This window comes from Vitis vinifera, chromosome 15 (assembly GCF_030704535.1).
Source record: "Vitis vinifera cultivar Pinot Noir 40024 chromosome 15, ASM3070453v1".
In the NCBI taxonomy this organism is placed as follows: domain Eukaryota; kingdom Viridiplantae; phylum Streptophyta; class Magnoliopsida; order Vitales; family Vitaceae; genus Vitis; species Vitis vinifera.
In genome coordinates, this window is record NC_081819.1 from 14428275 (window position 1) to 14446239 (window position 17965).

Sequence of the window (17965 nt, forward strand, 5' to 3'; positions counted from 1 at the left end):
TAGAGCCAAATTCACTTTTTAAATTTATACTTTGAATTCCAACATTATTAATTGTTTTTAACTTTAATAGTTTATAATATTATTCAAGTATATGTTTGAAATACTGAAATAGAAAATATGAATATAAATCTATTTTATTTTTTCATTCATTCTTACATTTAAATTACTCATTAGAAATAAAATGTAAGAAAATAAAAATCAATCTCAACATGGAAGTCAAAATTCATCTTTATCATAATTTTGATTCCTATGACTCAATGAGAGTACGATGACATAATATTCTACCTAAATATAGACATATATAATAAATAAGATACTATTAAAGATTCAAATCATAGAATTTCTCAATTCTGACACAACATAGGATTTTGCCATATCTAGACAAATACCAATCCAATTGACAAATTAATCTGTCAACTCATTTGATGAATAGTAATCATGCTACTAAAAAAAAATGTTCATTTCTTAAAATATCCCAAATAGTAGGCTAGAGTAGGGGATGGGCACATTAGATTTATACTACTAGAAACAAGAGTAATGGTACAATTTCTAATACCAAAACAAGTAGATAATAAGTAAAATCATATGAAAAGAAATCTGTATAGGACTTTGGGGCCATGGTCTAGATATATAAAGGCACTTGCTCCCCTTTGAAAAAAATTATGGAAAGATATAAAGTCTTACCAATAAGCTGGATATTTGATTTTATCCTTGAAATAAATTTATTATTATTTTTTGCCTTATAGAAAGAGTAATTATATATATATATATATATATATATATATATATATATATATATTTCTTTATTCTAAATAAAATTTAAAGCTAAATAATGTTTAATAGGGTTAAGTATTAAATTGTTTGTTTTTGTAATATATTATTTCTATTAAGCATTAAAAGGTAGGAAAAACCAATATATTATTTTTTTCTATTTAAAAAAAGTCAATTATTTTTATTTTCTCTCTGCCAAAAATCTATAATAAGTAATAAAAAAATAGAAACACAAATAATCTAAAGTCTGAAAGTAAATTACTTTTAGGAAAAAGTTAAAAAAACAAACACCCTTTTAGTTTGGTATCATGATTTACCTTTATTTATTTATTTATTTAATTCTTAGGAAGCTTTGATAGATTTTTTTTTTTTACCCTCAATTTACAAGAAAATACTTTTTACCAAATTATTTAAAGTGTATGACAATGTTTTTACTCGAAGTATTTTTAATGGAAATATTTTCTTTGGAAGTGTTTTTAAAAGAATCACTATGAAGTGTTTTTTCAAAATACATTATAAGTGATTTTTCAATACTATAAATGTTATAAAATATGAGATTCTGTACCACTATGATAACTTGAAGATGATCATCCATAAATATCTTTTGTAACTCTCTATAAAAGGGAGAGTCCCCTAATGAATTTCAAGAGAGTTTTTTCATGCATTCTATTCTCTTCCTACATTCTAATTTATCTTTTTTGTTTTCTTCACAATTCACTTTATAATTTTACAACATGTTATCAGCATGACTAGTCTCTACAAAAGAAATAGAAAGATTTTTCTCTATTAAGAGAAATAAGAAAGACGTTCTTCTTTTCAGAGAAATAGAAAGACTCTTCTCTTTTATTTCTCACAAAAAGGTATATGATAAACTTATATCATGATTTTCTATTTTATTACCCTTTGATTTCTATTTTCATTTATTTTATTTGAATACATAAATATGTATAATCCCTATAACCAGAAGTTATGGGGTAAATTATAAATTATGGGGTAAATTCATAACCGGAAGTTATGAAAAATATGTGCAATTATTATAACCAGGAGTTATGGGAAAAAATTACAAATACATGACCAGAAGTTATGTATATGATTCCTAATTATTTATTTTTAATTATACAGTATAACTGGATGTTATACCAAATAATATTATATAGCCAGAAGCTATAAAATAAATAAATAAATGTTCATAGCCTGAAGCTATATACAAATTTACATAATGAAAGTTCATAGCCTGAAGCTATGAATATATATATATATATATATATATATATATTAAATTTTAATTCTTATTTCATATTTATACATTTTTACCATATTTATAATTGATAAATTTTAGGTCATTATATTTTTAGATATTATTTACTTGAAATATTGTTAAAGCATTTTATTAATAGTTTATTATAATAATTGAAATATTTCTCTGATTAATATTATATATAGCTTTTAGATAATGTCAAACCTTACAAAGCTTGAATTTGTTACCCTCGATATTTCGGGTAAGAACTACTTATCTTGGGTTCTAGATGCTGAAATTCATCTAGATGCGATGAATCTTGGAAATACCATTAAAAAAGGAAATGACGCATTCCTGCAGGATCGCGCCAGAACTTTGATATTCCTTCGCCATCACATTGATGAAGGATTAAAAGGTGAATACCTTACGATTAAAGATCCTTTCATCATTTAGAATAATCTAAGGGAACGATATGACTACCAAAAAACCGTAATCCTTCCAAAGGCACGCTATGATTGGATGCACTTGAGATTACAAGATTTCAAGTCTATTAGTGACTACAACTCGGCCCTATTCAAAATTAGCTCATAATTAAAATTGTGTGGAGAAAAGGTCACTGAAGAAGATATGCTTGAAAAAACATTCACGACTTTTCATGCCTCGAATGTGCTCTTGCAACAACAATATTGAGAGCATCATTTCATTAAATATTCAGAATTGATCTCATGTCTTCTTGTGGCTGAACAAAATAATGAGCTATTATTGAAAAATCATCAATCTCGTCTTGTTGGGTCTATGTCATTACCTGAAGCCAATGCCACATTTGTTCAAACCCTTGGACATGGACAAGGACGTGGATATGGACGAGGTTGAGGACATGGTTGCGGTCCAGGTCGTTGTAAACACAATTCTTCTCATCGTAGTGGTTCTCAAAAGTAAAAAGAACAACTCAAACCACCAAAAGTGGAATAATTCAAAGGCACAACCTGAAAAAGGGATATAACCACAAAGTAAACATGCTTGTGAGAATAAGTGTCATAGATGTGGCATGAAAGAACATTGGTCACAACTTGTCGTACTCCAAAACATTTGGTTGACCTTTACCAAGCATCAATAAAAGGAAAGTAAGTTGAAATGAACTTCATTGATAATGATGGCCAAGTGGATCTAACCCATTTAGATGTTTCGGATTTCTTTGAGAATCCTAATGGGAAAATTGACCATCTAATTGGTGATGGAAATGTTTGTTATGATTAAACGTTATGTTTTTATTTAATTCTTTGCAAATAGGTTTATTTTGTTATCATATTTGAACACATTGTTTATTGTTCATTTTTTATTGTTTATTTCACATTTTATTATTTATCATTTAAATTCTTTTCTTTATTTATACTTGAAGATACATGGATTTCTCTCATACCTTGATCCATCACTACAATTAGTTTGATTATTTAAATACTTCCTAGTTATTTCATGTATAAATTGCTCCACACTTACAAAATCAAATGTGTGGTTTACTTACGAAATATATAAATTTAAATTATCTTTTCGTATTTGTTTTATTGTGTAATATATGCTCTCATTGCTTTTACACAACTTATTAAGTTAAGTTATCATCGATGACAAATATTTCTCCATTGATTTTAACTTTTTCTCTATGATAAATTTATTCAACTCTATAAAGACGAAGTCTTTATGACAATGTTTTATGACTTGTTACTTTGATGAAACTCTTGTCTCATTAATTGCACAACATTGATTACAAACAATGTTAATACTATATTAGGTGATATAAACCTAATTAAAGGCTCCAAAAAAGCGTATACTATGTCACTAGTAGTATTTGATTCCATGTGAATGACACTTTATATGATGATAGATTCAGAAGAATCTTTTAAGACCAACTTGGTCCCCTGGGGTAAAAGGTCATATGGATGTACATTACAAAACTAGAAGTTTTTAATTAGTGACTAGTCTACCTATTCACTTTAAAGGTAGAATGACATGTTATCCATATTATCATTTTAATGAGACAATTTTCTCGTTGTTAGGAGGAGAAGAGCCAGTTCCAAAAGAACGACGTGAAATTATTTGGAATGCATTGACTTTGACTCATCTTGATTCTCACATAAATCAATGTGAACTAGAAGTTCAAAGGATCATTCATTTGCAAAATCTTACAAGATGCATTCATTGATACAAAAAAAGTGACAAAGTCATATATCCCAACTGCAAATACTCTAACACGGATTGATGTCCCTATAGGACAGTTAACAAATTAATCTAAGATACGCCTGAAGCATGGTAGACCTGTCGGCTCAAATGATGTAACTCCCCGGAAGAGGAGAACCCAAGAAAAACTTGGTACTCTAAAAGAGGCCATAAAAAATAACTGATCAATTTAAAATTGATAAATTTATAACCTTTAAAGAGGCACAAATAATACAAGAAGCCCTTGAAGAGGCATATATATTGAAAAAGAAGCCCTTGAAGAGGCACATGTTGAACAAGAAGCCCTTGAAGAGGCTTAGGTACCTGAAAAATTGTGAGATCTTAGTAAGTTATGTATACACGGGAGAAAAATGGGATCAAAATAATATTATTTTCAATTTCCAAGTGACCTCCATAAGAAATGATGAAGATCTTGAACCACGAAATGTGGAAGAATGCCGACATAGAAATGATTGGCCAAAATGGAAAGAAGTTATATAGGCAAAGTTAAACTCATTAACAAAATGAGAAGTTTTTGGACCTGTAGTCCAAACACCTGAAAATTTAAAGCCTGTTGGGTACAAATGGGTGTTTGTACGAAAACACAATGAGAATAATGAGATCATAAGATATAAAGTGCAATTAGTAGCATAAGGTTTCTCGTAGAAACCTGGTATTGATTATGAGGAAACATTCTCTCCTATCATGGACGCAATCACATATCATTTCCTAATTAGTTTGGTAGTCCCAAAAGGACTAGATATGCGTCTCATAAATGTTATTAGAGTATATTTATATGGATCCATGTATAATGATATATACATGAAAATTCATGAAGGATTTAAATTTCCTGAAGCAAATTATACAAAGCCTCGTAACATGTATTCAATCAAGTTACAACAATCCTTGTATGGATTAAAGCACTCTAGATGCATGTGGTACAATTGCCTTAGTGAATACTTGCTAAAAAATGGTATATGAATAATCTTATATGCCCATGCATCTTCATTAAGAAATCAAAAACCGGATTTGCAATTATTGCAGTATATGTTGATGACTTAAATCTTATTGGAACTCTTGAAGAGCTCACAAGAGAATCAGAGCAACAATTGCTTGGATATGCAGATGCAGAATATCTTTCAGATCCATATAAAGGTAAGTCACAAACATGGTATGTGTTTAATTACAATGGTACTGCTATCTCATGAAGATTTATCAAACAAACAATGGTGGCCACATCATCAAATCATTTAGAAATGCTAGCAACTCATGAAGCAAGTTGTGAATGTGTATGGCTAAGGTCAATGATCCAACATATTCAAGAAACATGTGGACTACCTTCCATCAGAGGCAATGAAACCAAGTTACTTGAAGATAATGCTGCTTGTATTACACAAATTAAAGGAGGATCCATAAGAAGTGATAGAACTAAGCATATCTCCATAAATTCTTATATACTCGTGAGCTCCAAAAGAAAGGTGGGATCGATGTTCAATAGATTCAGTCATGCAGTAATCTAGCATATCTATTTACAAAGGCATTACCTTTAACCACATTGAAAAAGTTAAGGTATGACTTTGGAATACGAAGATTGAAAGATCTACCATTTGAAATGTTGAAGAAATCATAATCATGTTTACATGAGGGGGAGAATGATAATATGGTTATATTGCACCTTTTTTTTCCTTCGTCCAGGTTTTGTCCCAATAGGTTTTATTGGCAAGGTTTTTAACAAGACAGTTGTAGTAATCTAAAAGAATATTGTACTCTTTTTCTTTCACTAAGGTTTTTTTCCCATAAGGTTTTTCCTAATAAGGTTTTAATGAGGCATATTCTTATGATCATCCAAGGGAGAGTATTATAAAATATGATATTCTGTATCACTATGGTAACTTGTGGATAATCATCCATAAATATCTTTTGTAACTCTCTATAAAAGGGAGAGACCCCTAATGAAATTAAAGAGAGTTTTTTCATACATTCTATTATCTTCCTACATTCTAATTTCTCTTTCTTGTTTTCTTCTCCTTTCACTTTATAATTTGACAACAATAAATAATTTTTTAGATTTTTAGAAATGTTTCTTAAAATTTTCCAAATACCTAATTTTTTTCAAAAATAATTTTTAGGTTAAAAGTGTTTCCTAAAATTATTCAAATGAACTCTTAGAATATGTAGTATTAAAAAAAAAAAAACCATTTTCTAAAATAACTATAACCACTATTGAGGTATTCGAAGTATTTTTAATGGAAATATTTTTTCTGAAAATGTTTTTAAAAAGTGTTTTTAGAAGAATCACAGTGAAGTGTTTTTTTCAAAATACATTATAAGTGATTTTTCAACCCTATAAATAGTTTTTTAGATTTTTAAAAGTGTTTCTTAAAATTTTTCAAATACCTAATTTTTTTCAAAAATAAATTTTAAATTAAAAGTATTTTCTAAAATTATTTAAATGAACTCTTAAAATATATAATATTAAAAAAAAAAATAATAAACACTTTCTAAAATAACAACCGTAACCGCTATTGAGGTATTTACAAGCCAAAATCTCCAAGATTATTTCTACCCCACGTTTTCAACCATGGTTGAATATCATAGAATATAATCATGAGCTAGGCCATGGGTCCAACCTTTCTGAAAAAAGGGGCATATTCTTGATGCAGTTAAATATTTATAATATGATAATATCTCATGCAGATGGTACCATCTGAAGTTACTATACCTTCAACTTGCTGATTCCAAAATACCAGGGATTTTAAGATCTAAAATTATTAAAAAAAAAAAAAAAAAACAAACAATATAATAATGAAAAATGAGAAGTCCCTCTCAATGGCTTTTAGCTGGGCACATGTACAACTGAGTTGTCCATGAACGCACATGTTGAATGTTCCCTCTCAAGAATCAATACAACTGTCAAATAGAACAAATTGGCTGCACTACCAACAATTAAGCCACCAACACAGCTTTCTCTCTACATCATTCTTTTGTCACCTACTCATTTCATCAAACCCTCCTTTTCATTCACCACTCGATTCTTTTCTGGATTCCATCCAAGTATGTGTTCACACCACCCCCACTTGCACTTTAGTCTCCCCAAAATTTATCAGGACAGCCCTATATATATTGGATAAGAACCAAGTGTCTAGTCCCTGATCAATATATATAATCCCAAGTGTAGCAAACATTGCATCTAGCCAGACTGTAAAGAAGAGACTCCACTCTGTATATACTACTTGACTTCACATCCAAAGACCCCCACCCAAAAGGGAAACCGGAAAATACAAAAATGAAAATAAAAATTTTGAAATATTTTGGCTTGACTTGAAAGAGTTGGGTGTCAAAGAAGTCATCCAAAACCCTAAAAAAGGAAGATGATAATGATATGAGTTGCATTTTAGACGACCACAGTGTGTGTCATATGATACAATTCTTTGTGAAAATTAAAAGATTTATGTATTATGTTTTACCGAATTGAAAAATATAATATTACTGAAAAAAATCTAGGAAAAAAGAAAAATCAACAAGCTAAGGTGGTTTACACAAAGTCAAGAGGGGTTTAATCATTGAAGCTTGAATCAAGCAGCAAGTTGTTGCTTGTGATGGGAGGGCTCATCTTCATTGAAATGCAAATGCAGCTTGGATGATCTTGCTAAGTTCAAAGATGAATGGTGGTCTGGTAAGCTTAGAGGAGATTGCAGCAACATCTCTCTTTGGAGGCAGCAACAGTAGGTGTGAAATGTGGTGGGTGTCACATTCAGGTCAAAGGCCAAACCAAACAGGAAATCCACCTCAAGAAAATTCATCTCTCTTGTGCTTATTCCTCCAACTTTTGCATAGTAAGCATTGTTGTAATACCTGAAATTTTCAAAACCCATCAGGAGATATTAGAAATATTAGCTCAATTTCCATATGAACTTTCAAAAAAAAAAAAAATGTGAAACTCAAAAAACTTTCAGTCATGTTTGAAGTGGGAAAGTGACAAGAAAAGGAATCTAATCATGAAGCCTTTTATTTTCCTAGAGAATTTCACATGGATACCCACCCTTCATCTTTTTCCCAGGATTCCAGTTCTAGATCAAAACATTTTCAGAGAAAAGCATTGATGATCCAAAGAAATTCAAACCAGAAACCTTGAATTTTGCATCTGGGTTTTTCATTGTTCTCTTCTCTGAGAAACTTGAATTCTAAGAAATGAAACCCCAATTAGGGTTACTGCATAAAGATGCCCTTCAAAACTTTAATTCAAACCTATCAGAGAAATTTCAAGGAAAGTTAAAACCAAGGAAAAGATAATGATGTTGGAAAATTCACATTTTCCTACTCCATCATCCTCTAATTCAATCACCAAAGCTATATATATCACATCAAAACAATTTGTAAGAGAACCAAAAAAAAAAAAAAAAACAGTTATATAAACTTACATGTCATCCATGAACTTGGCAGCAACCATGACACCAGTAATGAGCAAGCGATGAACATTATACGAGTTGATCGGCAACGATGGCTGCTTCTGCACGAACCGATCAAGGTAAATGTATGCAACCACATAGCAAGAAGGGCTACAATTGGCGTAGTTGAAAATCCTCTCTAGGTAGCTTTGAATTGAGATATTGGGGCGGGTGAGGCCATGGAAGACTGAAATCTTCTGCGGTAGAAATCTTCTATTGAGGTCATTGGACTCAGCCACTCTCTGGAGTATAGAGGAGAGGAAGGTGATGAGTTTTGACATGAAATTTGGGTTTTCCAGCTCTGCCATCGATGAAGAAGAATTGTAGCTGCAGTAGATGGTACATCTACATCTATATATATACAGAAAGATGTGGACTCTTCATAAGGTTTAACCCCACTCGCATATATCATATAAGTAGTAAGGTGGTCGTTAGTGGGCAGTTATTTTTATTGCCTGAAATGACCTCAAGAATTTGAATAGTGGCTCTCATGTCTCTCTATTGATGAGGTTTAGCTTTATTCAAGTTTAAAAAGTGATGATTAGAGGTGGGCTTTGATTCTTTGTTTCAAACTTGAACTTGCAAAAGAGGGAAAAGAAAAAGATGGGTTATAGTGGATGAGTGTCCTTTTCCTAATTGAAAAGAAAATACAGAGAAATTTAGGGTTTTTTTTTTTTTTTTTGAGGTTGTGACAATGGTGATGGGCATGCCATACCCATCATGTGATTACATGTGGGTAAGAGGTGATTGCAATTTTTGGGGTCCCATTATTGAGATCTTTGCATGTGTGGTCTGAATCTAAGCAATTGGGTGACATAATAAGGAATTGTAATGTCTTAGGGTGGCATTACTACATGCCCCTTTTGTCTTAACCCAAATATAAAAATGAGGTTTAGACCTAAGGGAGAAGAAAAACCACAAGAGATATGAGGTGGTAGGTTGGATTCAATTGGATTAATATTGTGTCTACCCATAGAGGGTTGGGTTTGGCTTGGCTTGGCTCCTTGTAGTCTCAAATATTGGTCAATTTCAAGTGAATTTGGGCATTGTTTATAGTAGGCTTAGGGTTGGTTTGGGTGTATAACTGGCCATGTGATTCTCATAATTACATGGCTGAGAACATATTCCCCCATTAACTTAAGTTTGATTGTCAAAAGCAAGTTCCTAAATCATATGAAAATCAAGAAAAAAATTAAATAAATCAAAATAATTTCTATAATTTTATTACACATGCAAGCCCTTGTAAAATTCCACCCATCTGAGTTTATTTTTATTAAATATATATAAAATAAAAATAAATTCCAAAACTACTAATTCATTTGGAAAATCATTTAATTCCCAATTTAATTTATTGAAAAGAATTTGCATGAGATAAACTATAAAACATTTTTCCCCAAAAATAAAAAATAAAAAAATTATTATTTTGAAATTGAAGCAATTTGTACAACTAGGCATGATGATTGCCAGTATAAATGCAAGCAAGTCTTAGCCAACTAATATGAGATGTTGAATTAACATGCACACTTGTAAGCCAGGCTAATTCTTCCTGGTGTTATTTTATTATTATATTAATTAATATAATATATAAGAGATCTAAAGACTTGGAAAAGGACAAAAAATACCTAACTTTACACCAACTTGTTCCAATTTTGAAAAAAAAAAAAATGGTTATCTTTAAAAAGAAAATATTTATCCAACTATGAAAATTGAAAAATTATTTCCAAATTGTGACACTTTTTAGAGCATTAATATATAGATTTTTTTTTTTTTACAAGTAACTTTAATTTAAGTATTGAATTTTGAATTGTCTTTTAAATAAATAATTTAAAATTCTAACTAGTTATATTAAAGTTGCCTTTTAAAAAACAATTTTAATGTAAATTTATTTATTTTTAATTTTTTTGATTTTTTAAATTCATTTTCTTTCAGATTTTTTGAGACCAAAGATACTCTTATGATCCAAAACTTCAATACCATATCCAATTAATTATCAATTATATGGAATTTTAAATTATGTGAAAATAAGGAAAAAAAAAAAAGATAGAAGCTTATTAATATATTTTAACAAGAGTTAAATAGGAAACTCATTATAAAAAAATATAATAATTAATTATTTTGGTAATAAAGAGGGGGATTTTTTTGAACTGAAAGTGATGTGATTGAATTATAATAAAAAAAATGATTATATTTTTTTTTAAATGGAATATTAATTCATCTCTATGAAAGCATTAACTGATAAAATAAAATAATTTGGGAAGAAAAATGAGGGGGAAACACGTTTGTCTTGAAGTGAAGCAACAGTAAAACGGTGTCGTATCTAGGGATATTTTGGGAAAAAAGCGTGTGAATAGCACGTGCAGGTCCGGTCCAGTTGGGTACCCCATGTGACACTTCTGCCTCATCCATGGCTACCACAAAAATGAAGAAGTACTTGGTATAAAAAATAAATATGAATAGTTTTCAAGGGGCAGTCCACATGATTGTGGTCCTACACTACTCTTTGAATGTGACACTTCAAATACCAAATTTAAGGACCCATATGTCCCTAAGAAATGTTCCAAAGGCGTGGAACACCCTCCAATGAGGCCTTGCCACGTCATCATTGCCCTACGAGGATTTCCACTTTGTAGGCACGTGCAACACAGTTGGTTGGGTTTGTGGTGATTTGTGTGCTGTCACCGACAAATTTTCTTTTCCTCTGTCAAATATTGAATTAAAACGTGAAAATGCTCGTCAATGCCCAAATAGAAATTAGCTTTCTTATTGGAAATATATGGTTAAAAGGACAAAAATCTAACATTTTCGTGTTTTATTTTTTTAGTAATTTATTTTTTACATAAATATATTTTATTATTTCAAGTATTTGTATGTAGATTTTTAAATAAAATGTTATTTTTATAAGAAAATAACAAGGGTATTTTTATCAAAATGAGACAAAAAAATAGAGAGTTAAATTTCAAAAATTAGGTTTTCATTAACCCTTTTAATCAAATAATCTTTTTTTTTATAAGTGTTTTTATTTTAAAAAATAAAAATTATAGATATTAGTACAAGCACAAAGAGACAACGAATTATTTTTAGGCATAAAAAAAAAACATAAGATGACAGTACTAGTGCATGTAATGTTTTATGAAGTTTACACTAAATAAAAGAGACGATGATATTTTGCATTTCTTGAAAACATTAATATTGTCGGGAGAAAAATAAGAGATGTGATGATATATTATATTTTATTTTTAATTGATAATATGAAGTTTTAAGATAAAATAAGAAATGAAATATTAGATTTTATGTTATATTTAATTGACAATAAATATGATAAGTTATATTTCCTAGGATAAGTGATAAAATATATTATCTAACATTCTCATAATATGAAAGTTGAGAAGTTAATATATATATATATATAATATCATAAGTCATAAATTTATTCTTCTCATCTATTTTTAAATTTTTTTTATGTTATTCCATTTGAAAATAAATAAATAAATAAATTTGATTACAAAATTAAAAAAATATGTATATATAGATATATGGAAAATGTTTTTCTATATTTAACAAAATAATAAAATATTCTTTATTTATAAATTTTAAGTTTTTTAATCATAAATATAATGACAAATAATAAACAATGACTTACTCACAAATTGTACAACAATTTCTAAATAATATTAAATGTAAGGGAGATTTCATATTTTTTGGTAATAGTAAATATTTAAATGCACTAAAAAATTTATTTAAATAAATATCAGACATTGAAATATAATATATCTTAATTCAATTTTTTATTCCTTATACAAACCAAACATGAGCATGGTATAGCATAATCTATTGGATGTAATATTCAAAAATATCATATTCCATTAGACACAAAATCCTAAATTAAGCACATTCTCGTAAAAATAATATTTTAGAATATGCATATCGTATTTTATCTTTCCAATCAAACATAGTATCATTACATGCATGTATGTGAGAAACATTGACGTTTCTTAGTAGCGTCATTTTCTTTCATAAACATTATGGAGGTTTAGGATCATGGAAGAGAAGGAAGGAAAGCAATAATAGTCAAGTGTGGAGGTGATCAATCATTTTGGAGAAAACAATTACATTGAGAATTAATGAGTATTTGCCTTGGACTATACTTAAGTAACAATCACTAAAGCAAGGGAGAAGCTAAGAGTTAGGAGAGAGGATGATCTAGATAAGGATTGACCATCTAGAGAAGAGTGTGATCTTCCTGGTTATGAGAATGAACAATTAAACATTCTGCATATAAAATCCTCTGATTGTCTATGTGCAAGTCAAGGAATGATTAATCACTCCTACCCAATCCTAAATGTCTTCCAATATTGATGATAGTAGTGATAAGGATTCAAATGAGTAAAATGTTGAGCAATTTCGTTGAAAAACCACTAACATGTCAAAATCCAAATTCATTGATTGAATGTTGAAACATGTGAAACTTTGAGTTGTCCCCATTGAACCTAATCACAAACAAAAGAATAGTCAATGGCTAGATGTTTCACATGAGATGTGTGATCATCATGATTCCTTGCCCAATTGACATCAGAGAAGCCACATAAATCAAGGTGAAGACTTTCTGCATAGGAAGAGACCATGGTACATTGTGTCCAATGAGTCTTAGAAGGTGGTCTATCCGTGAATTGAGAGAGTTTGTTAACAACATATGAGATATTGAAATGAGTGAGCAAAAGATATTGTAGGGCATTGACAACACTCCACTAATTGGTGGGCATCACCCAATTAGTTCACATGTTCCATTCCAAATGAAGGCATCAAATTCTTTACGCATGACTTGACACCATTAAGGGTGTTTAAGAGGTTGGGAAACACAAGTGGTTCCAAAGAGTTGGGTAAAGGATGGGTAATGGTTAAATGAATATGTGTGGGCTTAAAGATGTTATTACAATCAAGTGTTTATATGATGTGTACAAAGTAATGGGTTATGGTATAGGAGTGGTCAAGTTGGTGGTGTATGGTTCATGCTCAAGCAAGAGACGTGACTTAAAGCAATGATGAAAATATCAGTTTTGACGGATATATCGATAATTTGATTTTATGGATATATTGAGATATATAAGAAAATATAGGTGGACATTCTGAAATAAATATTGATGGATGAGAATTGATAAAAAAAAAAAAAATTCATAGAAATGTTAGAAAAAACTCCAAAAATGATTAAAATAATAATAATAATAATAATAATACATGTATTGGAGTTATTTTAACAAAAAAAAATTGATATCTATACTAACTATACAAGTACGGACCTTTTTATTTCCAAAAATACCCTTATTAATACTAATAATCAACCTAAATGAAAATTTACTCTTTTCATCTTTAATTTATATTCCATCAACCATTTCACTAGGGTTTTAATTTAGGATTTTAATTACTTAATGTAACGAAAATCTATAATGTTGATAACTTGATTTTGATTTTATAATTGCATTGAAACTGCCATCACAAACCTAAAAGAATAATTGGAAATATTCAAAATAATGAAAATTTAATCTTTAACTTGATTTTGATTTCACATTCAAATTGAAACTGCCCTCATAAACCTATAAAAATGATTGGAAATACTCTTGAAACTACTATCAATATAATTGAAAATTTAATCTTTTCATTTGCCTCCAATTTCTACTCAACCATTTCAATAAGGATTTAATTACTTATTGTAACTTAACGTAATGGAAATATGTATGTGCATAACGATTTGGATTTCATATTCTCATTCTATCTTGAAACTAACTCAAGGAACTGTGAGGGAAGAGTCTGTTTTTTCATCTGAACTCAATAGGCTGGAATGGTTTCAAACATTGTGAAAGGCCGATAAGGTAGACTACTGATCTTAAACATCGAGGTCTATGACGCCTCACCATAGAAGGTAACATCATTTGTTGAAACCTTGTCTTTACATTGGTTTTCAGGTACCTCATCCTCCTTGTTCGACAGAGCACCATCCATGATCCACTAATCTGATGTTTATTAGTCTTAACTATAAAGTCTGGTTTATTTAGAATATTTATGGAGAGGAGTCTGGTTTATTTATAATATTTATGGAGAGAAGTTTGGTTTTGGTAGGAGAGAAGTCCTAGAGTGTTTTTTGGATTGAGAACAAAGATGAAGAATGGTTAGTGTCTATTTGGAACTCTCCTACAAATTAGTTTTTTTTTTTTTCTTAATAACAAATTTGAAGTATTTTAAATTATATTTGAGTGTGTTTTGAGAAAATAAGTAAAATCTATTTAATAAATGCAATAAAATCTATTTAATATTTATATTTATCATTAATTTTTTTCTTTAAAAAAGAAAAAAAAATGACAAAATTTGGAGTGTTATGTTGCTTGTTCCATTTGTCTTCAAGTGTTATGTTACTTGTTCCATTTGTTTTCAAAGATGGTAGTCCAAGTAAGTCAAATGGTTGGCAAAGAAAATGGAAAGGAAAAAAAAAACAAAAAGAATTTTTGGGATTCTTTTCGTATTACCTTTTTATCTATTTGTTTTCAAAGAAAAAGATCAAAAGAACCAAATGGTTGAATTATGTTCTATTTTGGTGTAGAACCCATGAAGATAAGTAGGCCTTCAATTGATGCTGAAGTTGCATTGGCACAGGTTCTAGAAGGATGTTGTTTGCTTCACAAGGAAAACATGATTGTTGCGCATTAACATAAAGCAATTGAGGTATTTGTATCGGCTTCTTTTGTGTATTACTATTTTCCTCTTTTATTTAATGATTAACATCCTTAAACCATTATTATGTCTTATTTCCCTTTTATTCATATTCTTTAAATTACATAATCAGCAAGCAAACAAAATATTAAGATTTTGATATGAAATTTATCAAAATGATGAAAATTTTTCTATTGAGATTTGATTTCTTTTTAAATATGTTAAAACAAAACTTATTTTTCATTTATATTTATTTGTTTTTGATTGAATAATTTGATAGATTATATATATTTTTTATATGAAATTATTTAGTTTAATCTAGATGGTATTTTCTATTTTTAAAAACATAATGACTTTTTAAATCAAATTAAAAACAAAAAATAACAATATAAAATATATAGTGGCTTTTAAAAATGAATTAAAAATATAATTTTTAACAAAATAATGTAAGTCAATAATTTTTCCATAAGAGTTTTTAATTTCAATATAATTTTTTATTTACTTTTTACTAGAAAATTTATGTAAATGAGATATTAATTTTTTTTTATTTACTCATAACTTTGTTTAGTTGCCCCCCTCATAATTTACGAACCACCCTTTATTTTTTAAGTTTCCTATTAATTGTAATCCATTTTTTTACTTCATTTTATTTTCATTGCTTTTCTCCTTTCTCTCTTCATTATTTAACTAATATCAAATTTTAAATTTTCATGAAACCTTCAATTTTAGTTCATTAATAAATATTAATTTCGATTTATTGAATAAAAATGAAGGAAAAAATTTGCCAATAATCGTTTAATGCTATATTAATAATTAAAATGCAATATTGATGTCTCCTACATACATGATGTCTTGTCTTTCTAAATCTTCATCTCTCATATATAATCCAAGGTTCAACAATCATATTGCTCTTGGAAGTGTAGGTAAAAACCCCAAATCGTAAAACTCTAAAATCATAAAGCCTAAAACCTTAAACCCTAAACCCTAAACCCAAAACCCAAAACCCTAAACCTAAACCTTAAACCCTAAACCCAAAACTCAAAACCCTAAACCTTAAACCCAAAACCCAAAACCCTAATCCTAAACCACTAAACCCTCAATCACAAACCCTAAACCCTAAATCCTAAAACCTTAAACCCTAAACCCCAAACCCCAAACCCTAAAATCTTAAAACCTCAAACCTTAAATTCTTAAAACCTTAAAACCTCAAACCCTAAACCCTAAAACCCCAAACCCCAAACCCTAAACCCTAAATCCCAAACCCTAAACCCTAAAACCCCAAACCCCAAACCCTAAACCCTAAATCCCAAACCCTACACCCTAAACTCAAAACCCTAAACCTTAAACCCAAAACCTAAAACCCCTAAACCTAAACCAAACATCCCACAACCCTAAACCCTAAAACCCCAAACCCTAAAACTTTAAAACCCCAAACCCTAAATCCTAAAACCACAAACTTTAAACCCTAAAACTCTAAAACCCTAAACCCTAAACCCTAAACCTAAACCTTAAACCCTAAACCCAAAACCCTAAACCTTAAACCCAAAACTCAAAATCCTAAGCCCTAAACCTAAACCACTAAACCCTCAACCTTAAACCCAAAACCCCAAAACCCTAAACCATAAACCAAAAACCCTAAACCTAAACCTTAAACCCAAAACCTTAAACCTAAACCACTAAACTCTAAACCTTAAACCCTTAACTCTTAACCCTAAACCCTAAACCCCAAACCTTAAAACCTTAAAAACTCAAACACTAAACCCTAAAGCCCTAAAACCCCAAACCCTAAACCCTAAAACCCAAACCCTAAACCCTAAACCCTAACCCAAAACCCAAAACCTAAACCCTAAACCCTAAACCCAAAACTCTAAAACCAAAACCCTTAACCCTAAACCCTAAACCTAAACCACTAAACCCTCAACCCTAAACCTAAACCACTAAACCCTCAACCCTAAACCCTAAATGCTAAACTCTAAACCCCCAACCCTAAACAGTAAAACCCTAAACCCCAAACCTTATAACCCTAAAACCCAAAACCCTAAACCTCAAACCTCAAACTCCAAACTCCAAACCCTAAACCTCAAACCCTAAACCACTAAACCCTAAACCCTAAACCTTAAACCCTAAACCCCTAAACCCTAACCCTAAAACCTTAAAACCCTAAATCTATTAACCCTAAACCCTAAACCTTAAACCCTAAACCCTAAACCTAAACCCTGAACCCCAAGCCCTAAACCCCAAACCTTAAAACCCTAAATCCCAAAACCTAAAACCCCAAACCCCAAACCCCAAACCCTAAACATTAAACCTTAGACCCTAAACCTAAAACCCAAAACCCAAAACCCTAAACCTAAACCTAAAACTTAAGCCCTAAACCTAAACCCCAAACCCTAAACTCTAAACCCTAAACCACTAAACCCTAAACCCTAAAAGCCTAACACCCTAAACCTTAAACCACTAAACCATTAACCCTAAACCCCCTAAACCCCAAACCCCAAACCCTAAACCCTAAAACTCTAAACCTTAAACCCTAAACCCTAAACCCTAAACCTTTAAACTCTAAACCCTAAACCTTAAACCCCAAACCCTAAACACTAAA

At 30.0% G+C, this 17965-nt stretch overlaps 1 protein-coding gene across 1 annotated transcript; it reads right to left on the reverse strand.

The window, feature by feature from the left end:
• Positions 1 to 7649: 7649 nt before the first annotated feature.
• On the reverse strand, positions 7650 to 9046 carry LOC100263322 (cyclin-U4-1). Its single transcript, XM_002271100.5, has 2 exons — positions 8641 to 9046; positions 7650 to 8074 (listed from the first exon to the last, which is right to left on the reverse strand). The coding sequence occupies exons 1-2, from the start codon at positions 8973 to 8975 to the stop codon at positions 7795 to 7797; spliced, it is 615 nt and encodes a 204-aa protein (XP_002271136.1). The 5' UTR covers positions 8976 to 9046; the 3' UTR covers positions 7650 to 7794.
• Positions 9047 to 17965: the final 8919 nt, after the last annotated feature.